The sequence below is a fragment of the Tinamus guttatus genome, unplaced genomic scaffold (assembly GCF_059628265.1).
Source record: "Tinamus guttatus ecotype Peru unplaced genomic scaffold, ASM5962826v1 Tinamus_guttatus_pri_ptg000301l, whole genome shotgun sequence".
Lineage (NCBI taxonomy): Eukaryota > Metazoa > Chordata > Aves > Tinamiformes > Tinamidae > Tinamus > Tinamus guttatus.
The window spans coordinates 2,307,319-2,333,757 of NW_028288835.1; the positions used below are offsets into that span (position 1 = coordinate 2,307,319).

General features: G+C 35.4%; 1 protein-coding gene across 2 annotated transcripts in view; it reads right to left on the reverse strand.

Annotated features, from left to right (window-relative positions):
- Nucleotides 1-5,894: 5,894 nt before the first annotated feature.
- FSTL5 (follistatin like 5) overlaps nucleotides 5,895-26,439 on the reverse strand; it is a 219,024-nt gene continuing 198,479 nt past the window's right edge. For both annotated transcript variants that reach the window (XM_088528108.1, XM_088528107.1), the window contains one exon: nucleotides 5,895-7,235. In XM_088528108.1, the coding sequence (XP_088384234.1) occupies nucleotides 6,533-7,235 (703 nt within the window). In that variant the 3' untranslated portion in view covers nucleotides 5,895-6,532. The remainder of the gene's footprint in view (nucleotides 7,236-26,439) is intronic.

Below are 26,439 nucleotides of genomic sequence, written 5' to 3' on the forward strand. Positions count from 1 at the left end.
TCTAGATAACAAAGCAATAGCAGTATTAGAGTGCTGACAAAATTACTGCAGAACATTCACATTGCTGAACTGAGGATATTCAATCTTTGGCACACATCAACTTATACATACATAAATATATAATATAATTATATATAATAGGAAACCAGAAGTATACACTACGGAATACAAGATATATCATTAGATACCCTAATATAGGCTACCTGTAATATAGGCACGTACCTGTAAGGTTTGTGCCTGTATTAGAGGTTTGAAAAGCAAGGTTTTTTAGGAAGAGGTAGTATTCTTTATTAAATCCATAGCATTGCTGAAGAATGCAAGGTATTGGCCAAATAAAAACTTCATTTTTTTAGGTAAATTTCTACAGACATCTAGGTTTCACTGAAGAAGGGCTTCGTTCACATAAAAGTTTTTTTTTCTTTTTTTTTCCTGCATTATGACAATTAATTAATAAGCAATATCATCCCTTCATAGAAAACCTTGCCTTGCTTTTTCCTGCAGCTTTACTGTGTCTTATACATAATTATTCATGAAGAAAATGAGGCCAAAATTTATTCCATTTATCACCTCTTAAAGAGAATGTTCACATGGCACACCTTGCACTGGAATCCATGGAGGAAAACAATCTAAAAATAAGAAAAAAATGTGGCATCATTTCACAAAAGAACATCCTTATTATTTTAATATGATGACAACTGTAATATATTTTGTACATCCGATTCTTTGTTTATGCTTCTCTGTAACATATGTTCCTATTTAAAACATGCTGGGTGTAGGCTAAGCTGTGAATTTGCTCTAACCAAGATATAGGGATAGGTCCTAAAATAAAAAGTAAAAATAAAAAATAGAAAGTAAATAAAATGGAAGGAAGTGTTAGTGAAAACATGTAGGGAACCATTTGGGTAATGTCCTCTTCTTGTAGAAGACTACAAGAAACCCCAAGGAGATGGTAAGAGATGGTGAATTGGTTTTCCATTTACACAGATAAAAGGAAATCAGTGACAAATATTGGCAGAGAAAACATTATCTTTTGCCATACATTAAAACACACTTACTAAAAGAGGGAAGATATCTCAATTTTAATTACTAGAGAAAAAGATCAAAAGAAGCATTATGAAATGAGAGAGCTGCTGTCCATCCTTGTGGAAAGATAGAGGGCACACTATCACTGAGAAGATTAAAAATAAGAACATTATGACTTTAATAAGTGCTTATTTTCATTTAGTAGATTAAAATAAGAATGATTTTAATATTCATAAGCTAGAAGAAGTGATGCACTACTACTAAATAGGAAAAGGCAGTCTCAGTATCATTTCCTCTTTTATCGGGAACTGAAGTTGTCATACTAGGTGAAGTATAACTCACTGAAGAGAGTTTTAACATCATTTTTAAAATAGCAGCACACCAAACAGAACATTCAACCCATTAAAAGGTGACAGACAGGGCAAATTCAAGTGAAATATACAAACTCTGGTTATGGATTTTTATATGAACTACTGTCAGTATATCTTTGTTTTGAGCACAGTTGTCTTAACACATTTTCTGAAGAGTTATTTCCACATGTTTATTTCTTATTCAATCTGGAAGTTAATTTTAACTACTGATGGCTTGGAATGTAATCATCCTCTGCCTTGCAAGTGTAAGATACCCATTTTAATATTTCCTCAATACAGGAAAGCAAAAGCTCACCAACTTGTCTTTTTTGCCTTTACTGAGTCCTGCTCAATGGTCTTGACTACGAACGGACGGCTAATACCAGCAGAACTGAGATTTTGCCCCCTTCTTCAAAATCTCATTTGTCTTGTGAAACTTTGTCCACGTGACAGAAATGCAAAGGTACTTGACTGCTGGACTCCATATTCCATAGTATGGAATTAACTCTCTAGCTAATTAACTCTCATTCATGCTCTGAATGACTTTTTCCTCTAGCTTTTCTAATGTGTTCTGTCTTTTTTTGGCTGAATTTGGAAGCGATTAGGATTTTGAGCTGCAGAATTAAGCTTTTACTTTTCCCCATTTTGGCAACTTTACTCTTAAAAAATTTAATTCACACTGATGAGATACAGCTCATAAGCAACATAATACTTAAATATGTCATTATTTTCCTCATAAATTGTACAGTTTTGTTGCTAACTTTAAGATAAAAGCCATCAGCAGGCTTTAGAATAAAAACCAAGTTACAAAATACAAACTGATCAGAGGTAAACAGCACTTTCTCCACACTGAAGTGTTTCCTTTGGAGGGATTACTAGAGATATAACAGAATCATTTCTATATCAAATTGATTGGCAAATTAACAACTCTTTCATTCCATTACAGTATTATAACTTTTCCATTAGGTCTCAGTGAATTGTTTTCTCCCAAAACAGTTTCAGCTGGAGAGATGTGACCGAGTGTTTCCTTGAGGGACTGTGTTTCCATTTGGACATGCTGTTCCAGGTTTGAGAGGCTTTTCCTGCAGCCTCAACTACAGGAACTCAACAACCCCTTTCCCATCAATACTCTTCAGTTATTTAGTAAAGAGCACTTACCTTCATGGACTGCATCTTTTGCAATTTCTATTACTAGCTTTGGGTTCCCTGGAAGCCAAGAAACGTATTCCAGATTTCACAATGATAACAACCCTGGTTTAAGATGAGATGCTCAGAGCTCTGGATTACAAATGGTAAAACATATTACTTTTTGAGGCCTTAGGTTGTCTTTCCACCCAACCTTCACATTTGTGTTTTTCAACTGCAAACGTGCATTTACCTGAAATGCAAGCTCAGTTAGTGATTAAAGCAACTGATATAAATTAAGACTGTTATTTCTTCTGTTCCCCAAGTCAGGATTGCAGAACTGCAGGATAATTCACCCTGAAAGGCACCCCAGGAGGCTGCTGAAAACCAGCTCAGCTGAAGGTCAGCCTGGCTGCTCTGGGCGTTATCCACGTCAGGTCTTCAACAACCTCCAAGGACAGAGACTCAAGACCTCTCTGGGCAATCTGGGCAATGTTTGACTGTCCTCACGGCAAAAAAAGCATTTATTTATGTGCGGTTTGACCTCATGTTTCAGCTTATGTCTGCTGTCTCTTGTGCTGTTGTCATGCCCTGCTGTAAAGACCCTGGCTTTGCTCTTCTTGATAACCTGCTGCTATTGGCAAGCAGATATAAGTTCTCCCTGAAACCCCCTGTTCTCCAGGCTGGAAAAAGCTTTTCCCCTCAGTTTCTCCTCAAATGGCCATGAATAAAACCACAAACTGGATTCCAGCTTTTCCCCTTATTCAGAATAATGTTTCTAACCTGGTTACCAGCAAGGCTGAACTCCAAATGGAACAAGTATATAGGTGACCATGGGGATGACGTATTTATGAAGAAATATTAGTTAATTTAACCACATCAAAGACAATTTTTAATATATTTGGAGCCTGGAAAAGAGTATCAAGGAAGCTGCTAGCAGCTATAATTAAATGCATTGAAGTAGTGTTTTCAGTTTAGCTTACCTATTTGTGCAGGAACTTCATTAGTGATCACATACACTTCGACATTTACCAACTGAGAAGTCTCAAAGTAAATAAATGAAGGCAGAGGATGATATTCTGGTATTTTGACACTGCTTTATAACTCAGCAACTTTCATAAACAGTCTCCTCTCTTCCTCACACCTATCGTTTGATGAACACAGTACAGCAGCTCATATTTTAGCTGATTATTAATATAGAAGAGCAGTTTAAAGCTACCACCAGGCACACAATACTAGAAGTGTTTACTGCTGAACCAAAGGGAAAAATAACATCATTTTCTTTGGTTGGCTGTTTTTACTTTCCATTGGAAATTTTAAAAACAACCTGACCGCCCTTTCTCTGTGGCATATAAAGCACTTTTTATTTGAACATATTAGCAAAGGAAGCTTCATCATTGCAGTCCCTGGTGGAAAACACTTCATCTTGTCTGCATATCCTGTAGATGTGCTTGTTCCAAATTTGTTAGTGCACAGGAACACAGTGTGATCTTCCAGTAACTTCAATAGGATTCAATTGTCAGGTACATTCGACTTCTTCTGTTCTGATAACTGGAAAAGAAATAAACAGGTTATTTCTGTAAGTGGATTCTAAATCTCAAAGGCTTAGAATAGGTCTGAAATAAAATAAAATTATAATGAATTAAAAATGTTACCTCTGCAGCAATCAGAAAAGACAGGATTTGAAGCCAACTATTGTTGCCTCCCCATTTGTGCTAAGGAAAATTTTTGACAAATGAAAACAGTTTCAACCGGATTAGAACCACTGCTGGACACCAGAAACTTCTGGAAACTATTTCAAACCTATAAAAAGGGGGAAAAATGGATTTTGACCTATTACACTGCAATAGTTGAAAAAAAAAAAAAAACAAAGAATTGTCAATATTCCTTTAACAAATTGATTTAGCTTTCGAGTCAAAGATATTTCTAGAGCGGGATTAGAGAAACTGATTGCAAACAAGAATTTTAAAGTGATTGCAACATACTCTGCTAGACACATTACTGCAATATTATTGATGTAATCAGGCTGTGTAACATTTGCCTTAGTAAAGATTTCTGTCTCCCGTTACATGTGAAGAATAATATATCTAATTTACACTTTAAAACTTCTCCAGCTTCTCCAAGGGCTGTTAAGATTCAGGAAAAGGCCCCTGCCAAAACTGAGGACTGGAAGAGAAAAGATACCCAGGGGATCATGCATGATACGGAAGAGCCTTCGTTGTCGTTGGGATTTCATTGCTGTAAACTCATCACTTTGCGCCTGATTAACACATGAGCAACCAAAGGAAGGTTTCCCAGTTAGTTAAGCTCTTCTAATTGTTTTTTTTTCCCCCACAGCATATTATTTATTATACACATAGATAATAAACACCAGACAAACTGTTTCCCATAAAACCGGTGGGACCTGCTGCTTGAGCAAGGTTACATTGGAGCATTCAGAAAGTCAGGAGTGTTTAAAACTGACGGGGTTTATTCTCCTTTTGTCAAGCATTATCTACATACAGAACATCCACATGGGGTAAGTTACAGAAGAAAAAAGCAGGAGACAGACTACTGTAAGTAACTGAATAACAGACTCTTTTACATGGTTCTTTTTTTGTTCACAATGGAGAAAAAATGGTGAAAAGGAAAACAGATTCAGCAGCTAGAAATGGAAGCAGACTTTTATTGTAGATAAATCTATGTACCAGGAAGTTTGCTCAAGCTAAAGAGATCTACCGCATCACACGGGGCAGGATGCTCAATACACACAAATTTACAATGCTAGAAAATTCCGTATTTCTAAGCAATTTTACACAATCTAAATTTGAGTAAAATATTATTTAAAAAAAGATATTTATTTCTGATTGCCTTTAGTAAATGGAGGTCAGTTTAAGAGCTTACAAGCATTATTTAACAAAAACATAATAAAAATAAAAATTCCCTCAAACTTTTAAATCATTGCTCTAGGCCTGGAAAGTGGTTTCACTGCTGGCTTTCTGGTTCTACTGATTAGCGTTATTCTGAGAACCTTATTATTCCCATTTAAGATGTGTAAGCATTGCTAAAATTAGAATATTAAGCTAACAAACTATAAAAAAATACAATTTTTTGTTTGTTTTTGCACTAATCCAATTGTATGCATGGAATAAAAAAATCTGTTAAGCAAATGGCTTAACAAATATGGATCAATGAAAAAATGAATAAGCAAAAGTGTTATCCATCAGTTACAGACTTCAGTTCTCTCATTTTCCAGTTGCTTAAAATGCACCCTGTGATAGCCAAAATGCCAACACCTTTTTTTTTTCTAAAAAGAGATCAAGCTTCTGCAAGTGGCTGGCTGAATCCAAACTAAAAGACACCATAAAAAACAAACTCCCCAAGCTGCAGTGATCATAAAAAACTGCCCTGCAAATATATTTTTTCCTTTTGTTCCTCTTTGTATGTTCAACAAGTTGAGACTACAAATTTGATAAGAAAAGTTTCTCTCCAATGATGAGCAATCCTGCAGCCACAGTGGGAATACATCACACAATTTCTATGCTTCACCTTTCTTGTGAGACCTTCGCTTCAAGGCACAAAAAGATTAAAACAGTGGACTGGACAAAACAGTACAGAACATTTCAGTCTAAGGAGTCAAAGGTTGCACGACTTCTCTTTATTTTTTGTGTCTGAAGCAAACCGAATCAAAATTTGAGTAATATTTAAGCCTTTGTTTCAGAAATGCAAAGGGTAATATTAAATTCCCTGAAGCTTTATGCTTTTTTTCCTACTCTTTGAAATAAGTACAATTTAATGATCATTAGTTTCAACATTTGATAATCCCAGTCAACTAATACAATCTCAGATGATAGTCAATAAAGAATATCGTTAACAAATAACCATTTTTAATTAGCTTTTATGCTAAAGTTGATTCAAATTATGTTTAAATCAAAGAAATAAGGGGTGTAGAAGGGTCTAAAATTTAAAAGAAATTCAGTAAATTTTAAGGATGGTGTAATTTAAGTGCAAAGTACTGTAAAACTATTAATTCAGTAAATATCTAACATAGATCCTTATGCTTCCCCAACCCAAACAACTGTGTTGCCTCTCTCAACTTCAGTGATTTCACAATTTAACTTATTGAGCCGTCCATCCAGAATAAACAGAGATTCCTTGGAAGGGGTCATGAGATATTGACCAAAGAGGCCACTGTCTTCTATGAGACGGTTCTTACTGTTCCAAGGCCATTCGTCTGCCTTGACGGGCTCCTTGAGGCTCTTCACCATCTTCACCTTGCCGGAGGAGAGCTCTACGAAGAGAACATCAGTCTGTGCGCTGGAGCTACAATAAATGTTGTATTGATGGGCTTCAGTGAACGAGGGCTGAAAAGCTACGTCAGATATGTGCAAATTGGTGTGAATGTCAAACGCAGCCTGTATTTCTCCTCTCATTGTAATGGACTGGATCCTCAGGAGACCTTTGGCATCGTCAACGCTGACAAGGTAGTGGCCATCGGGAGAGACGTGCGGCGTGCCGGTCACATCACCGTTGTATCCGATCACAGAGTCGGTAACGCCATCCAATATAAGCTGTGGGAGAATGGCCCCGGTGGTATCCGGCTTACAGCAGATGAAAAAATAACCCCCAAGATGTGTATAAGCCAGCGACCGGGGAACGCAATTATAATCCTTTAAATTAATCGTCTTGATGTACGACATAGTTTCAAGATCAATTTTCTGGAGCACAGGTTCATCCTTATGAAGAATAAATCCAAACCTGAAAAGGAAAGTACAAAAAATCAAACCAAGTCAGATATAGTGTGTGCATTATGTACAAAAGAGAAAATATGATGTGAGCAAATAAATAGGTTAATACATGCAGGAATGTACTCCTATAAATGTCAGCTTCAGACGTTTCAGATACTAAAAAGAAATAATATATAATTTTTAAATTTTCTTGCTATTATAAATCAGAATGTGTAAAACAAAACATCCAAAACCATAGAAGTGGTTAATTGAAAAAGTGTTTTTTTTTTTCCTACTGACATGGAAGAAAAGATAAACATTGCTTGGAGAGTATCTATTCAGTTGTAACTTTTATAAAAACAAGAGTTAGGAAAAGATTAAGTACCAACAGATAGCACATCCCACGTGTTTTAATTCATTTAGTTCTTAGACTCTCTTGGGAACATCAAATTAATACAATGCTCATTGCTATTCAGGCAATTACCCAAATCTTCCTCATTTTAATTCAGCAGAAATGAATTTCATAAAAGGATTTAAGTTTATGCCTTCCAACTACCCAAACCTCATATTTTTTAGACTTTTAAATGACCCTTTATTCATTTCCATATAACAAGAAATTTTCATTGAATATAAATGATATTAAATCCTTAAAATCCTAGAGCTTATTTGCATTTTTAATACATACTATATCACTCTTCCCTGATGTTAACAGATACGTAAGTTCTGATTGTACAATCACTTCACCGTATATATACAAAATTCTCCATTCCAAATATTCTGGAGTTATATCACAGTATATTAGTTTTGCCAAAGTAGCATTGTAAGCACTTTTACCGAACAGCTGTTTTTCTTTGTCAGATTTCATAACATAAATTTTCCCCTGATTGTTTGATCTTAAGAAAATACTTTCTGAGTCTATTCATATAAAGCAGTACAATAGTCAAAATATTACAACAATGAGTTACTGAAAATAGTACAAATTTTTTGCACTATACTTTGCACTTCCATTGGAAGCGCAAAAGAAACAGGCAAAGAAAAAAATAGGAGATTTTTCTGCCAGTTCCTCTGACATAAAACGAGGTGCATTTTGTACTTTTGACTGATTACATCTCGTTTATTTCAGACTACTGATACAATTTTGAAGATACAATTTTTAGTTTTAGAATCATCTTCTGTAATCCTTGCCTCCTGCCTGCAAATCTAGTACCATGGGCTCTAGTGTCACAACTGAGAGGAACTTCTGGATGACATCTGGCCCAACTCCCACTCAAAGAACGGCTGGTATGGGTCAGGCTGCTCATGATTAGGAGTTAATTACGAGTTGAGCTGATTATGTGATCACTTGGGTCTTTGACTATTCAGTCAACTGCACACAAATATAATCTGGAATACACTGCCTTTCTTAGGAAAATGTGGGAGGCTTTATGAGAGTTTCACTAAGATAATTACTTCCACTTTCCTATCCACAAAATCTGTTGTTCTGAACCAAACTGGAATTGGGAGGGAAATTTGATTTTTAGTTATGCTGGCCATTTAATACTACCCAATTCTTAATCTTGGGCAAATACAAAGAAAGACATTGATTCTTGGTTCCATTATTATGCTTAAACCAGACTGAACATAATTTCCATGTTTTTTCTCTAATTGAAAGAAATCTTTATCTTGACAGCCTTCTTAGAATCTCACTTCTCTTCCTTGAATTCTTAAGATAATTGGTAAGAATTCAAAGATTGCTTCAACGATCTTTATAAAAAATGTATGAAGAACTGAACTACGTCTTGTATCTTGGATAACATCTAAATTTATTGTTTCCTCACTTTAAATCAAGCACTTACTGATCTAGCACAAACATTAGTTGAGCTAGTAGAATAACTGCAATGGTTAGCAAACACGGAGACAAGAAAAAGATTAAAAATTTATCCTTCTCATTATTAACTCTTTTTAGCTTTCCTCCCTCTTGGCCAGCCGCTCAGCTCTTTCTCGGATCTTCCTGCTCTTACTAACAAATTTAAGGCAGATTTCTTTTTTTTCTTTTTTTTTAATTATATTAATTCTTTTATTAACTGGACCTTTGTACTTCACTTTGCTAGTTTGGTAGGAGATAGTTCGGTCTTCTACTATACTTGCAACATTTTATTCTTACTAACATGGTTTGTTCCTCAACCTTTCACATTGCTTCGTCTAGAAATCAGAATTTCACAAAATTGCTCTTTTTTTTTTGTAATACTAACATACAATCTTGCACTCCAGTTCTCTGAAATAGTGAATTCTACTTTTCTGAAACGAATTGATTTTACTCTATTTTTCTATCTCCTACCCTACCAGGATTATCAATCTACAAGTTGCCTTCAATGTTCTCAACCAATTCTTTCCAACTGATCACCATCCGAAACAGCATCTCATCCAGCTGCCTCCTTATCACTACCGAACCTTTTTAATCACCCTTTTACAAGAGATATCCAGATCATTAAAGTCCCCCTAATACCACCAGATTTGACTCAGCTGATCATGTAAGAAGAGGCTACTGATACAGGAATTCATACAGCCACTTCATTGCCTTCAACTGAACGTTTTCACTACAGCTCATAATGACAAAACCATTTCCCTCATTTTATTGTCACTCAGAAAACATCTACGGTTCTTTTGCAGACTGCATTCAAAATATAAAGTCTTCCACCATAAAATACCCATATATATGAGAAACAAACTGGTAACGCATTATCTACAGAATCATCATTTCATAGAAGATGTTAAGCATCCAGCAAAATTTCGATGTCAGATCTTTATGGCACATGCAGTATTAAATAGGCAATGCTACATGAATTGTGGTTAGGAAAAGACTATAAAATTAGTTTAGAACAACTGTCTTTCATGTAATAGCCTCTAATATAAGGCAATAATCAATTAACTGTCCAACAAGCATTTAAAACATTCTGTGTACTGACATACACATATTTAATCTCTATTCCTTGAAAGCAGTAACAACAAACCCGATACATCTTAAAAGGATCTTTTTCTGGATAAGTATTGACTATTGACTATTCACTGTTGGTGTGATGATTGTGGTTAGGCATGATACAGGGGACAAGATATACATTAGACTCTATTAGCTTCTCCAAAAATAAAAATATTTGTTTTAATAGGGAATTAATATATATAATTCTGTTAACAGGAATTCATAACAAATTTGTGAATATTTGAATATATTAAAATGTACTTTTCAGGTAAATAGATAAAAATGATTATGCTCCACACTGTGCAGATGGTTTTTGCTTTAACTGCTTTTGATCGCAGTTTAGAAAGTGAGTCCAAAAGGTTTTTTCATTTGTTTTTTTTTTCTGTTTTTATTTTATTTTATTTTATTTATTTATTTTTTTTTTGCTTTTGAGCTTGGTAAGCTGACTTTGTTTTAGTACTATGATACTACGAATTAGAAATGGTAAAATGTATTTAAAAGAGAAAAGACACACAAGCTAGTGTTTTTTAACTATGTAGGCACTTAAAATACAAACTGGTGGTCAAATGAGATTTTCGTGTATACCTAAACATGTGCAAATGTATTATGTGATTTTGAAAAATCCCATTAGGCACCATCTATACGATTAAACACCTAAACACCTCTGAAAATTTAGTATTTTTCAGAAACTATTTAAATATGTTACCAATTGCTTTTTAAGTCATTCTGCATTCCAAATATACTGGATACATTTTATTATATATCAACATCAAGAATATTTCAAGGTAGGTTAGCTAAAGAAAATGCTTTCAAATTCCACTGTTTGTTTGCGATGCATTCTGGTTTCTAGCTGAATTGACACAGATTATAAGGAAAAAAAAATGAAGTAATGAATTCCTAATGATTGTTAAAATCTAAATAAACATATTTTAAACTGCCCAAACCCTTAAAAACACTTGTAGTTTTATATATAACATCATCTTGATTAGAAGAAAAAAGATGAAACCCTAGTCCTGGCTGCAAATCAATTTATTTTGAGTATTACTTCAGAGAATGAAAATTATGTTTTCTTTCTGAAGCATTCCAAGAACAAATGAAGAACAAAATTAGTATCAATTATCTAAATCATCATTTTTTTTTAACTTGCTGATTTCCATCATGATTAGAATGGATTATTTAAATCAGTTTGATTCACATAAATCTACGTTATTTATGAGTGTTTGATTTAGTAGTATTAACGGTCAATTTATGCGAAATGGTCAATTTAAGGGGCAGATGTAAGAAGTAAGATATTAATCATTGCTTCTAAAATGGTTCCAAGCTACGGTTCCAGGTAGCCTGGATTCATTTAAATAATAGGGTCTGTTTATTTAAATAATAGGGTCTGATTGAGCAGGAGCAGCACGTAGCTATATCCTCTTCCATTGGCACAGGTAAATGCAGCAGAGGAAGCCTGGCTACAGCTTTAGCTGCAAAGGACTCCAGATCTTCTTCAGCTTTAACCATGTTCTTAGTCCGGAGCTATTTCTTGTGCAGCAGAGCCTACCTCTTTTTACAACTTTGTTCCCAATTCAAAAGAGAAAAGTAAAAACTTGCAATATCCAGGGTCTCCATTCTGCAAGGTTGTTTCGGCTGTGCTAATAGAGTTTACAGATCTATACTTGAAAACTAATGAAACTGGCTTCCAGACTGCAAGACCCTGATCCTGCTACTGTGTTTGTACTTAGGAAACACACTCTCTTGCTCTGAAACTATTAAGATATAAGGATGATCAGGGGCCTACAAGGATGATCAGGGGCCTGGAACATCTGCCCTAGGAGGAGAGGCTGAGGGAGCTGGGCCTGTTCAGCTGGAGAAGAGAAGGCTGAGAGGGGACCTGAGCAGTGTCTAGAAGTACCTCAAGGGAGGCAGTGAGGAGGATGGGGCCGGCCTCTTTTCACTGGTGGCCACCGACAGAACTAGAGGAAACGGCCACAAACTGAAGCACCAAAAGTTCCACAGGAACTTAAGGAAAAATTTCTTCCCAGTGAGGGTGCCAGAGCCCTGGAACAGGCTGCCCAGAGAGGTTGTGGAGTCTCCTTCTCTGGAGATCTTCAAACCCGCTTGGACGCAGTCCTGTGCCACGTGCTCTAGGTGACCCTGCGTGTGCAGGGGGTTGGACTAGATGATCTCTAGAGGTCCCTGCCAACCTTCAGCATTCTGTGATTCTATGATTCTAGGAAGATACTTGATTTTATAATCTCCTGCTGCTGCAACAGCTGATCATAGATATTCTAATACTAATAACGGTAACGGAATATCCATTTACTCTGTACCCTAAGTAACTATGTACTGTGTAACGTTAACATAATCAAACACAGTCAGCACAGGTTTATGAAAAAGGAGGCTTTTTTTAGACATTTAATTTCTCTATTAGAAACCTATTGAAAGTAACTGAATACCAAAAAAAGCACACCCTTCTTGGAATAAAAAGTGGTAAATGAAGGAAGAAAAGTTTGTTTGAAATCAAAAATAGTTGTCCAATGCAGAATCATTTTGCAAGGCAGTTCTCCTGCTTGGCATTGATGCTTCACAAAAAGAACACCACAGTTATAAATAATAACAGGAAAACTGTGCAGGAGTTGGAAACCTGGGCTTCTTGAAGCAAAATGTGCTCTTACATAACCAAATGCAAAGCAACTGGAAACCAGGAGCGCAGGACCGGCACATAGATCAATATCCCGTGAATCAGTAACTATGAAGGAATTTAAAGAACACTGCAGGCAAGCAGCTCCGTATGATAGCTGCGTCCAATGAAATGAAAAAAAGAAAGAAAAAGTCCTATCCAAAGCCCAAAGTCCTATCTCTGCAGCAATGTACACACATAAGCGAGTAAGACAGCAACCTCTTCTTTGTGCTCTGTGTTGGTGAGAGTTAAAAATGTTTCATGTTCATTTTTTCTGCCATTATAAAAAAAGGAATATTAAAAAAAAACAGGCGGAGGGGGAAATCTTAAAATTATTTGCAGAGTGGAGACAATGCTTTTAAATAATAGCCTCAGAGTCTAATCTATTTAGCTTATGAAAAATACAAATGAGAGGTGATATATTTACCACAGCCATGTACATTAATGGAAGGAACATATTGCTTGCTAATGGTGCTTAATCTCATAGGCAAAAGTATAATTATCATTCCAGCCTAAGCCAAATAAATTAAAATAGGCATTTTTATAAAAATGTTGATGACAAGCCACTGCAACAAACTAATACAAGAGGTGAGGAATCGTTTTTGGGAGGAATCTCCAGGTGAAGTCTGTGCACTTTTTGAAAGGCTTTGCTAAATTCAAATCATGATGTAGATTGAGAAATATCAGATTCTATCACTCTGCGGATGACTATTTGAAATGTACAAAACCTATGGTGTATCTATAGAAAAGAGGTTCTTGTGGTCTATAAATCTATAAATATGAGACACTAATTCTTTGGCTTTGCTTATAGAAGCAAATTTGCATCTATTTAACAAAAATGATGCGCCAACAGTTTTAATAATTGAATCTGTTAAAAATCCTCCTTTAGCTGATCAAGTGGTTTGACGTTCCCAGCATCCAGATTTAGGCACACTAATACTGCAAGTGTGCCATTCTTCTGTGCATGCTCCCAAAGACATAAGAGCCTCTCCAAACAGCACAGACTCAGAACAACCACTACATCATGCTCAGAATCACTTGCTGAAGGAAAAAAAAGTTGTTTTTTATGTTAAGGCACTGAAATATATCCACTTACTAGATCTATTTTCTCTCCTAAGGAGAGAAACTCACTGGAGCATCTCCTATAATGTCTTTTGTTACAAACCTGTAAAACAATATTCATGATGCTGACATCTTTTTGGGTGTAAGTACACAGCGTATATACATTCAAGTGCATAAAATACTGATGGTGGTGGTAAGTGTACTCTCATATAATAATAGTAAAGGTAGGAAAGAATGCATAATTCCCTAAAGAGGGGAACTTTACATAATGGAACACCTCACAGGAAGAAACGGTACTAGAGAGCACTCTGTGCTCCAGAGTTGTCATGAGGATTTACTGAACAGCTTTCCCTGACAGTCACAGTGTCCTTGCTATTCTGATCCTCTCCAGTGTTTCAATGGTGAAGAAGCTGCAGCTGCCATAAAAGTCTTATCTTTGATTAAAGATTCTCCTTCAAAGGCCTATAAGTATGAATACAAGTTCGAGTGCAGGAGATTCTAACCCCATTTGGTCAGGCATTTGGTGTTGGTATTTTCAAAAGAGGTTAAGGGTTTCCAATTTCATAACATTAAACATGATTTGACACAACATCTTAGCTCATAGACCGAAAATAAAGTAAAATGCAGAGAAATCTGTATTTCTGCAGTTTTGAAGTTTAGATGCCAGGTTTATATTGACTGTAGGAAAAAAAAAGTCTTTTTTTTAACATAAATGAAACACTCTTTCTGGTCTTTATTCATTATGAATTTCATTTGCGAGTTTCCATTTACTTTTACAACTAATGATCACTTATACAATTCAATGATCAATTATGTAATTGCTACCTTTTGGCCATGAGGAGAATCTGTCATGCATTTTCTAACTAATATTAAGAACCTCCTCTGTCTGCTGTTGAATTGTTAACTCACATGGTTGGAAGCTTCCTGGTGGGACAAAGTCAACTTTAAAAAAACCAAACCTGTACTTTGTAAAGGAGCCAAGTCACGAGGTTGAAGGAAGTTTTAGAGTACACAGGTTAGTTTATAGTCTTAGTAAATGAATGAGCTGAGCTTTGACTATCGTATTCCTTCCCTTCCCCTAATCAAAGTAAAGAGATTTTATTAAAGCTTTGAAAATAAGCGTTTACTACCACTTTAGGTTTCATTCTATTTTGTGAGTAGCCCCCAGAGGCCCTCACAATCTGATACCTTTTCAAAAGCCTTTAGCTTTCCAGAAGGATTTAAAAAAATACAGCTTCTCATAATCACGCTAGGAAATTATTCCTGTCACCTATGTGCTGTTAACCTGTTTTTTATGACTAGACTTTAGGAGAACAACAAGTGATACATCAGAATATCTTCACTTTACCCAAATGATTTATCGATAGATGGTGGTCCATCTAATGCAAAGCTTCCTTTCATATAGATTGATATGCACAGGCCTCCCACTGTTCATTAATCTTGATTAATATTTATGAGAATCTCAACCCTCATGTCTCCTCTGTGCAATAAAATCATGTGCAATATCAGACAGCCTGTAAGGCATTTGTCAGAGTGCATATTGGGAACTCATGCAGCTCAAGCCTGCAAGACATGAGAGTAAAAACTTACATTTCCTATCATTTATTTTACAGTTAATGCAGGCAGGAAGCTGTTGCCTTTGGACATCACTCCAAGTGATCATATATATCAACTGCGATATCTAAGATCTTTTTTTCCCCACAAGTACTCTATATTTATGAGGAATAAGGATTTTAATTCCAGATTTTCAAGAATTTAGACTATTCATAATTTGCGAATAATAGTTAGAAATAAAAAGAGTAAGACTTTGCAAAACTATTAGTGCTTTCTCTAAGAAACAAGCTATGAAAAATAACAACCTTCATAGTATCCAGAAAACAGGAAATTGAGGCAGATAAATGACTTGTCCCAAATCACGTAAGAGAAACAGAAACATTACCCAAAACGTGTTAGTAGAAAATACATTTTTAAAAAATGAAATGCAGCCTGTATAAGAAGAGTGGATTGTGTTCTTAATTTCATTGAAAAAACCCCCATATATTTTATAGTAGAATAATTGTAATGACAATGACTATACTATAACTTCTTCTATTGCCTAAAGATATACATTCGAGACAAAAAAATTTCAGTTATTGTATTTTCCTTTATTTATTTAGATGTGCTTCTGTTATTTCTCATGGTTTGATTTAAAGGAAAACTTTAATGTTTTAAAAAACATGATTTTATAAGCATAAATATGCAACAGAAAGATTAGAGAAATAGCTTACCAGCTGAACTACATATGCATATCGATGCAAAACACATCCATTCCTAAATAGTAGTTACATTTGTATTCAGTAAAGAATTGTACAGTGGAGTACAAATGGGTGCCTCTGTTTCCTTGCTATATAGCCAGAACAGAAGTAAGTCTTGTCATTCAATAGCTAAAATATATTTGAAATTATTCTATATGTCTATGTTCTTAGTCACTACAAAAGTGACCACTTGAAGCCTTTCATGGCCAGGCTCTCTGATGGACACAGGAACCCACATGGGCAAGTCAAAGTAATGTTTTACCAAAACTACTGCTATCTCCTTCATAAGACAGTAACAAATATCTCAAAAGAAAATACAGAAGATCTTTCAATAATCAATTTTGGAATAGCTTCATCCATCATTTAGGAGTAACTTACGCACTGAAGCATGAATGTTAAATTCAGATTTTAAAAATTATTAATTTTGGGAAGCTTAGTGGATATTCTTTTTATTTAGCCACATTATGTCAACACCACCATTTTGCAAGTCTTACTTTTCCTTCTCTTATTATCATATCCAATCTATGCATCATTTCTTACAAAATTTCCATCATCTTAGCTTCCATGGGTTGAGACATGTAAAAAGGGTAATAACAAATGCTCCTGGAACACATTGCCTTACCTGGCACACAACAGATGACTTTTGCTTATGAGAGGATGTGTGAGAGCAGAGTATTTTGGCATAGCAGAATTTATAAAGCTAGTTCCCCTCCACTGCCCAAAACGCTTATTCAGAAAGTGATTCATCAATGTCCTTTACATTCCTGAGCTACTTTCAAACCAGAACTGATCTTCTCTTATTTTATAAAAATAATTCATTATCTTTTTGAAAAAGCAACATTAGTTCTCTAAAAAAATCCTGTCAAGTTCTTCATGAAGGTCATTCAGACTTAACAGCCTTCACTGCTGCATAGCACAACAGGAATATTTTGTTTGTGAGGAATGAACAAGAACTCCTTTTTCCTTCTAAATTCCTCACTGTTCTTATATATGCGCCAAAAATGCTTTGAAAGTGATCCAATATTTAATATGTGCATATTTTTTTTCTCTTCACTTTTGCTCCACAACATACAAGAGACAAGATCTCAAATTAACTGCAATACATTTTTTAGAAAGCTCCTTGGTAGAAATTTTCACTGCTAGCAGTAAATGAACCCTAAGAATATAAACTTAAGTTAAGTTAAACTTAAGTTAAACTTAATGACAAGACACCAAACACCTATCTGCATACAGCTCGCCATCTACGTTGGTTCTTGTTCTCCCAGTAGTACCTAGACAAAAAAATTTCCCGTTTTCTTGTCAAACTTCAACAGGGCCACAAAAATTTGTTTTTCATCACAGCTTTGCTGCTGCACTTCCGTATCTGGAAAGGGCTGACATTTTTTCAAACCAAACATTTCTTTTAAAGCCAAAATACACAGTTATTAAGAGGAGGTTGTTATATATTGTCCAGCTTTCCCTCAAGGCAGCTGATACAGAATGTGCCTTTTGGAACTGCCAAGTATCTCTGCAGCTGGTTTTCATAACTCTCAAAAGGTAACTTCAACAGAAACCCATAATTTCACTTTGCTTTTCAGGAAAAGGGTATTTTTCCAACCACAATGATCATTTTATGTAACTCTCAGGGTTAGAGAGCTATCAAAAAGAGAGGAAGAAAACCTCTTTGGATTCTACCTTTCATTTTTAGTGTAGTATTTTATCTTTTTAGGATATTACACAGCATGTGAAGGTTATCAATGAATTTTCCACAGCTAACTTTATCACTGAGTGAATTAAAAGATCATGTCACTATAAAAGCATTTGATATCATCTGTTATCATTAACACCATAAGCGACTGTAAAAGGTCAAAATGGAATTTCATCATATGACTTTTAATAACTCTTGTTCAGATATTCTATCTACAAATTACTTTCAAGAAAGATTAAAACCTACATTAAACATTTTTTCCTCCGTGAATCTATGTTATCCTACAGCACAATTTCAGTATACTTTAATAATTTAAGATTTTAAGTGCATACAGATATATACGTGTAAGTATATATAGAAAGAATATCCACAGTGCACTAGAGAAATATTTTACCTCTGTTGAAAATATGTGATTTTCATACAGATGTGATTAGTAATCAACTTATATCTATTGATTTTAAAATTTTAGGAACTATACTGTTTTTTTAAAGGATAAACTGAAAAACATTTCTATATGTGCAGACAGGAACTATGAACACTAAGTAATAGAAACACTACACCAGAAATTTGGCATTCAGCTCAGGCAGATTTGATAATCCCATTCACTGTTTGTCTACAATTCTATGTAGTCTATCCAAATTTCATATCAACAGCTTGACTTTTTTTTTTTTTTTTAAAGACTTTGCTAACTGCTAATCATGCCAATATGTGCAATAAGCATATTTTCTCACCATTCAGATATGGAGAAAGCCAGGCAATTCAGGCTTTTTGGAGTATTAGAATCAAGATGCTGAGTGGATAATACAGGAAGAAATTTTAGCTGCTAAAGCAGTATCAGTTGAATTATCTGCACTACAGGTAGGCCTACCTGTTTGACCTTTTGTTTATTGCTTTTATAACACTGTGAGATTTGTACAGGGATGTTGTACAAACCACACTAAAGCAAAGGTCATGAGAGAAAAAAGTCATGAACGAGAAGAACTGAAACCCAATGCGGACTTCAGGCAGCTCCATTTGAACAAACTTGGTGTTTATTTGCTGCATCCCAACAGTTTTGGTTCTGCTTGTGATAATAACGTGCCCCTCCTAGTTAATCAGAGCGATGGATTAAACTGAAACCTGTGGCTATGGCAAGGATGCAATTGATGGTAAGGGGAAGCTCTGATCAAGTAGAGTATGAATTAATGAATGGGCTGGATATTCCACACAACGTTTCAACGTTATCTGGATACCCACCCTGCATCTTCAAAACACTGCTATACATTGTATTTTTATCTACCCTACATAGAGCTTATAGCTACAAAGCTAGAAATTACAAAGAATAAGCTACAAAGAATAGCTAAGCAAGGAGAGAGTATTGAACTGCCAACAAGCAAAACACTCACATCCCAGTTTCCAGGATATATATATATATATTTTTTAGATAAACCATATCTATTATTTACTACTTCAACTACATTCCTTATAAAAGAGACACTGATTAAAAAGTAACAGCAACAAAATTAAAATCTAATAAGAATTTTACCAGAAATGAGGATAAACTTCAGTTTTAAGTGAACACAACTATCATATTTCTATAGCTGGAAACAAAGCTGCATTTACTCTGATGAACAGAATAGAAAATGTTAAAGATGATGTAGAAACCAAACTCCTTTTTCCACTTTTACTTCTGAGCCTGCTCCCACAGATTACCCAAAAAGTCAGTAGATGTTTTGTGAAGAGAGGTCTGGGATGTGATCAAACACGGCAGGAGAACCATATTCTCAGAACAGAAAAAACAAGTAGAAGAACTGGATGAGTTAACATTGTTTATCTGTACCAGAAGAAACAGAAGTATTAGTGTGCAGTGAATTTTTTTTTAACCTTTACAACTTCATTCAGGAAAATAATAACAAACATTTATCATTAGTATCAACTTTATCTCGAGTGAATGACATTCATGTTGAAACCCCCCCAGATTCTAGTGCTCTTATTTCAAAATTTATGCAAAAAAAAAAAATCAACTCAGGAAGCTAAAGCTCTACCACTGCAACGTTTATCAAATGTGCTGACCATGAGTTTACTGGGACTCCACGTAAACACCATTAGTTGTCTGGGAACGGTGCTTTACCGGATCAGTGTAGACTCTGATGCTATAAAAAAACTTCTAATCTAGCAACATGGGAGAGTATTACCATTTATACAAAATTCTAAAAGAGAAGTGCAACATTTTTTTTTTCTTGATGAAATCAAGTTATCCAAAACAGCTGGGAGAAGGAAAATACTAATAATTAAAGAGCGAGGGAAATGGAATTTGGTCTAAGGACAATTTCCTTAATTGTATTCCTCGGCTTTGCCTTTAGTTGTCCTTTTAGTTTTTTGTTACCAACATAACAAAAAGAAGATGCATTTTCCCTCCTAACTCTGGATTTTCTAATACCTTAACGTATAACATTGCAGCCAGTATTTACTTACTTGAAATTATTCTTCACTTTATACCCCTACATGGATCATTCTAAAGAAGACTGTTTACACTGCGTTCATCCTATTTAAAACATCACACATTTAATTCTTCTCACCTAAGTAATTGTGAAATAAACAAAACCTTTTAAAGTGTCACTTTCTATTACAAATATTGTGCATGTTATAGGATTCCCTAAATAAAATATTTATCTCTGAATAACAAATGCTCTTTACTTTGGAACTGGTTTTGATGCCAAAAAGCAGTCAGCTTTGCTAGGGCATATCAATCTTCCCCTCAGGACTTACAAAATGAATGTTGCCTGGAATAGTTTATTTCTGGCAGATTGCAGAGAGAAGACCTTTCTTTAATTTCTGCAGTTCAAAATGGTTGTCTGTTAATAACAAAAACCTAAGTGGATTTTGCCCAGTGGCTACTGATCATCAGCACAAATGTAGTTTTTCTTGGGGGTTCTCTTACAGTATCTAATCTTTGAAGTCTGTTTTCCCAATTTTCCTTTTTGTTGCTCTTTAAGACAGTAAGGAATTCCTGCTTCATATTTCTGTTTTGCAGTGAGACACAGCTTTTTATTTTTTTTTCTCCTCCCCTGGTAGTTATATACAGTAGTGTTAAAGTATCTTTCTAACTGAGGACCTATTTAGGTCTTGGGATAGTTTTTGATAATTTTCCCTACTTCTATAAATACGAGGTTGTGTGTGCATGCGCATACACATATGCACAAGGTTTTTGCCCTCTTCACTGATTTTTCCATTTATTTGTAGCAGATATTATGAATGAAATATTAAAAAAAAAAAAGCTCCTAAAAAGGAACAAATAATATTTGCAGCAATGATGTATGATTGTGATAATGCATCTGGGAAATCTCACCATAGTAGCCCTAGAAATAGAAATGGAAAAATAACTCCGTTAAAGAAGAAAAGAAAAAAAATCTCAGAGCAGAGGGTGAGAAGGTCAACTTAGTTCGATGAACTGATGGAAAACTAGAAATTTCAGTTTAAAGCACCAACATGACTACCAGTTCTGATAAATAAATGAAAAGGTCAGATCTGATGAAAAATGGCATTTGATGATAGGTTTCATTTTCTCCCAGTACTGACTATTCTGTTTTACTCAGCTCACTCTGGCTTGAGAGGAAATTCTGGATTTGAGAAAATTTGCACGTTAAGTCCTGGATTTGGACTTTTCCAACCAGAAGCAAAAAAAAACCTGTCTAAACAACAAGAGGAAATCTCTGAAATTAGTCACATGTAAGGAAAGGATGAGTTAATATCAAGAAATAACTTGCTTTAAATTGAAATCCGCACTGTTTCTATTTTTGGTTTTGTATGTGAATTAAAGAATACCTTTTTAGGATGAAAATATACACAAAGAGAAGTCTTATTCGCAAGTTGCCAAAACATCACAGGTTTACTTAATAATACTGTTACAAAGAAATAAAGGTCTTCACAGATTAAATCAGAAAGGAATTTAATATTCAATTGCAAGATCTACAAAATCAATAATTTTAGATCTATGGGATCTGTTTCTCACAGGGGGAATAAAATCCCTATTAGATCAAAGTGATCTTTACTGTAAGACCACCGTGATTCCTGAGACTGTTATTCACAGGTTTGTTTGAGAAGCACTGAAAATCTTTATTCCTTTTAGCTATCATTTTTTGTCTTGCATATAGAAGTGAACGTTATCTCTATTTCCATTCTCAATCCAAAAATGCAGGAGGATTAAGTTAGAAGACTGAGCCTCCCTCATCAAAGAAAATGATTGCACAATGATCAAATATATTAAAAAGATTATCTGACATTCCTGAGCTTTTAGGTGGGGGCAGCAGTCACTTGCCTGTTTGGATATTGCATATATGGACTATACACACTTAATATCAGTTTATATTAGCAACAAATAATCTGTCCTATCTGTAAAATAAGATACGAATGAATGAATGAAAGCATGAGTAAGACTCTCTTCTATACAACATAAAACGTACAAATCAAAATTGAGAGATTCACTATTTTTTTCCCCAGGAGTGAGATCTAGAGACATTCAATGGTCAGCTGAGGCCCATAACTTCCTGCTCCTGCTTCCCCTTTGTGCTGGTCTTTCTTCTCAAATATTTCTTCAGAATCCAAAGAATGGCACTTAAAGATAATTACCTGACCTTTTAGTCACTTCTCTTTGGTTAGAGGGTATGTACTGATCATTACTTGGAAAAGTAAGGATCTGGGGAAACGTCAAGATTGCAAGACAGGAGGGAAGGAATGTCATTTCTGCAAGGGCTTGTAGGAGCCCTGGAACTCCTAAGTTCTTACTATAATTAGGTATCTTCAAATTAATTTTGTGCTGAGAGCTGGAATTTGAGTAGGAAAATTCCATTTCTAGACAACAAGGGACAGAGATAGGAATGAACATTATAAACTAAACAATTATTGAACATTTGTATGCTTTTTAATAAATCAGTTCATCGAACTAAGTTGACCTTCTCACCCTCTGCTCTGAGATTTTTTTTCTTTTCTTCTTTAACGGAGTTATTTTTAATAAAAGTGCAGCTTGAGTTTATTCCACATCATATTCAACTAGATTACCTCGAGATTAAGAAATACGAGCTGCGAATTTAATGCAGTTAAGCCAAAGTGAATGCCATCTCAAGTACATCAAAATCCTCATTCTACTACTGCTACTGTGATAGCTTTCACTCTAGCAGAGAAATCACAAGATAGTCTTTCAAATACTTGTGGGAGCGAGTTTAAGGGCACTGCTCAACTGGATAATTCCTGTGTTTGCAAGATAAAGTTTGAAATGTCTTAATTAGATTCTCATACAGATAGCAAAGTCTTTTCAAAATTATATTGTCTTTAGAATCAACAAACAGACAAAAACTATTTCGGATTAAGATTCTACCAGCACAATATTGAAGGTACGTCTCACTAGCAATCCAGAGGACAGAAATTAACTTAAATTCATGTTGAAGAATATCCTCAAATAAACTATGTGTAAGAAAACCGCTGGAGCTGAAGTTGGACAGATGCTATGGTGGCTCCATATGTTATTCTCTAGGTATTGCTGGAAGAGCTGGGTTAATATGTCCCAAATAGGCTAGAACTTTTAACTGATATTTAGACTACATTTGGGAAAAACCTTTAGTTTCCAGGGAATGCAGAAGTTTATGAATCATTTAAGTTTTTTGTTAGAGTTCCTACATTAGAAACATATAAAACACATACTGCAAAATTGGAATGATAACAAAGAAAACAATCCAATATATTTCAGAACAAAGGACCATTTTAATATCTAGATTTTTAAAATATATATCAAAATACATAAGGAGTATATATTAAAAAAGAACTATTTGTACTACATAATAAAATATCTCTCTGCTAGAAAGTCTTGATAGTGTTGGCAGCAAATATGTTTTTCTGTCCTGTATATTTTATTTTGTATCTTTTTATTTCACTTTTAAGAAAATGAAAGTCAAGCAAGGGGCAAGCTACACTGACACAACCAACAAAGGACATTCCTAAAGACAGTCCTGAATGTCAGCACAAGGAAGGATAAGATTAAGAAGATCTGGCATTCCAGAAAGCATGGTAACACCAGGGTGGACAGATGTCATGTGGAATGCACAGCAGAATTTGTATATGTCAAAAGAAATAGTCAGCACCGGTAGAAAATGAATAATGAGGTAGAGATAAAGACTGCAAAGTTGATAAATTATGTATGTCAAAACAGTCTCAAAAGATCTTTTTCTTCATTTTAAAAATGAAGCTCACATACTGTGATATCGGGGAGTATAAGAAAATATTCAAAAGAACTAATACTAAACTTTGCCACAGTTCCTTTTCCTCTCCTTACTAATGATCCAAATTGGGAAAATATTAGCATGAACCAACTTATATATTTATTGCATGTAAAAAATACATGATAGAACTGTGACACACAGAAATACCAGAGGCAACACTCCTATTGCAAATATAAGATCATCATGAGAAAAAGTCATGCTCATGATGTTAATTGTATATATTAAAGGATTTTTTTTTTCTTTCCTAGTAACTGTAACTTTGGGTAATTCTCCAGAAAAAGTCTTGCATGTTTGAAAACAACACAAGGAACATGGACAAAACCTGAGCGGATTTATAGAGTCTCATTGTATTTGGAAGTTTTCTTAAAACCATAGGCCCACAAGCATCACAACATAGAGGTTAATTTTGTAATAGAACTTCAGATAGAAAAGCTGAAACATCATAAACAAAACTTATCCTAACTGCTCAAAAATAGATATGAAAACACCAAGTTTGGGAGCAAATCTTCACTATTATGAAACAAATGCTAAACCCTTCACTTTTGTTTCATATACTATTGAAAATCTGTAAATCTAAAAGAAAGTAAAATCCTCTTTTGTGCTTATTCTTTCTTTTTCCAAGGAGATTGTAAAAATATATTTTTATGCAACTCCAAGGTTTAAAAAATGCCTTCAATATTACCTCTGTTATTTAAGAGCAAAATGTACAAAAACCTACAAAAATTCAAAGCATTATGATATTTTATATAGCACAAAAGCTTAATAGTTAGGCTAAAATTAATTCACATAATTCTGAAAAAAAAAGAGTAGAAAATAAGATATTTTAAACAGTTTTTATGACTAACTTTCTAAATAGCTGTGCATTAGAAGCTTAACAGCAAACATACAGAGCAATTAGTTTCTTAAAATAATTTTAAGATCGCCTCATAGTTAGAGGTGATCATAGAATCCTTATTTGATTTATTGCTCATTGCTACTTCAAACAAGGCAGCACTAAGATAAGTTAATTTGTAAACACTGGATACAAACTGTGTTATACCTTCAGGGGTTGCTTTCTTTCTATACACGACTGTGTTCTTGCACATGTTGCATTGTGTAATGGACTTTCACAGAATCACGGAATGGTTGATGTTGGCAGGGACCTCTAGGGATCCCCCAGTCCAAGCCCTGCTCCAGCAGGGACACCCAGAGCAGGGGCACAGGGTCCATCCAGGCGGGTTGGAGATCTCCAGAGCAGGAGCCTCCACAGCCTCTCTGGGCAGCCTGTGCCAGGGCTCTGGCACCCTCACACCAAGGAAGTTCTTCCTCACATGGAGGTGGAGCTGCCTGGGGTTCAACTTGTACCCGTTACCCCTCGTCCTGTCACCGACCACCACCGAGAAGAGCCTGGCCCCATCCTCCCTACAACCACCCCTCAGGTACGTGAACATGTTGATCAAATCTCCTCTCAGCCTTCTCTTCTCCAGACTAAACAGGCCCAGCTCGCTCAGTCTTTCCTCATTCGATAGATGCTCCAGTCCCTCCATCATCTTCGTGGCCCTGCGCTGGCCCCTCTCTAGCAGCTCCAGGTCCCTCTTGTCCTGGGGAGTCCAGAACTGCCCCCGATGCTCCAGGTGCCTCCCCAGGACTGAGCAGAGGGGCAGGATCCCCTCCTGGCCCTGCTGCCAACGCACCTCCTGCTGCAGCCAGGAGCCCATTGGCCTTCTTGGCCACGAGGGCACGTTGCTGCCTTGACTTTTAGCTGTGTTTTCATACTCAATTCAGTAGATCTGAGCTAAACTTGAACTTTTAAATTTAAAATATTTTCTCCATAAATTCCAAAATGATGTGTCCTCTATCCCTGAGGATATTAGGTCTGTGTCAGATTATAGCAATGATAAGATTTCACTGTGTTGGCAGTGTGGAAGCAGTTACTACACAGGCCCTACAGCTGCTTGTCCACAGTGTTGGGAGTCCTTACTGCCCAGACTGCAAAAAATTCATGCCTACAAATATAACTCATTTTTAGCTTGGAATACAAGAGCAGAAATGAAAGACGAGACATACAAAGCATGAGTGTGGTGATATGGCACTTGCATGTGCATAAAGTGTTGAGACTTGCCCTGTCTGTGGATACACGCAGGTCAGATTTTTGGTGTCCTTTTTTGTGGGTCAAGGATGTGTGAATACAGAAGGAATGACATGGAGAATATGGGTTTGGTAATCCACAGAGTGGCTCCACGTTTTCTAAAGATGCGCTTATTTCTTCACCGGCTGATATTGCCAATGGTGGTTATTGAACAAAGACAGTTTTAGAGCACCCAACTTATCTGAACTGAAT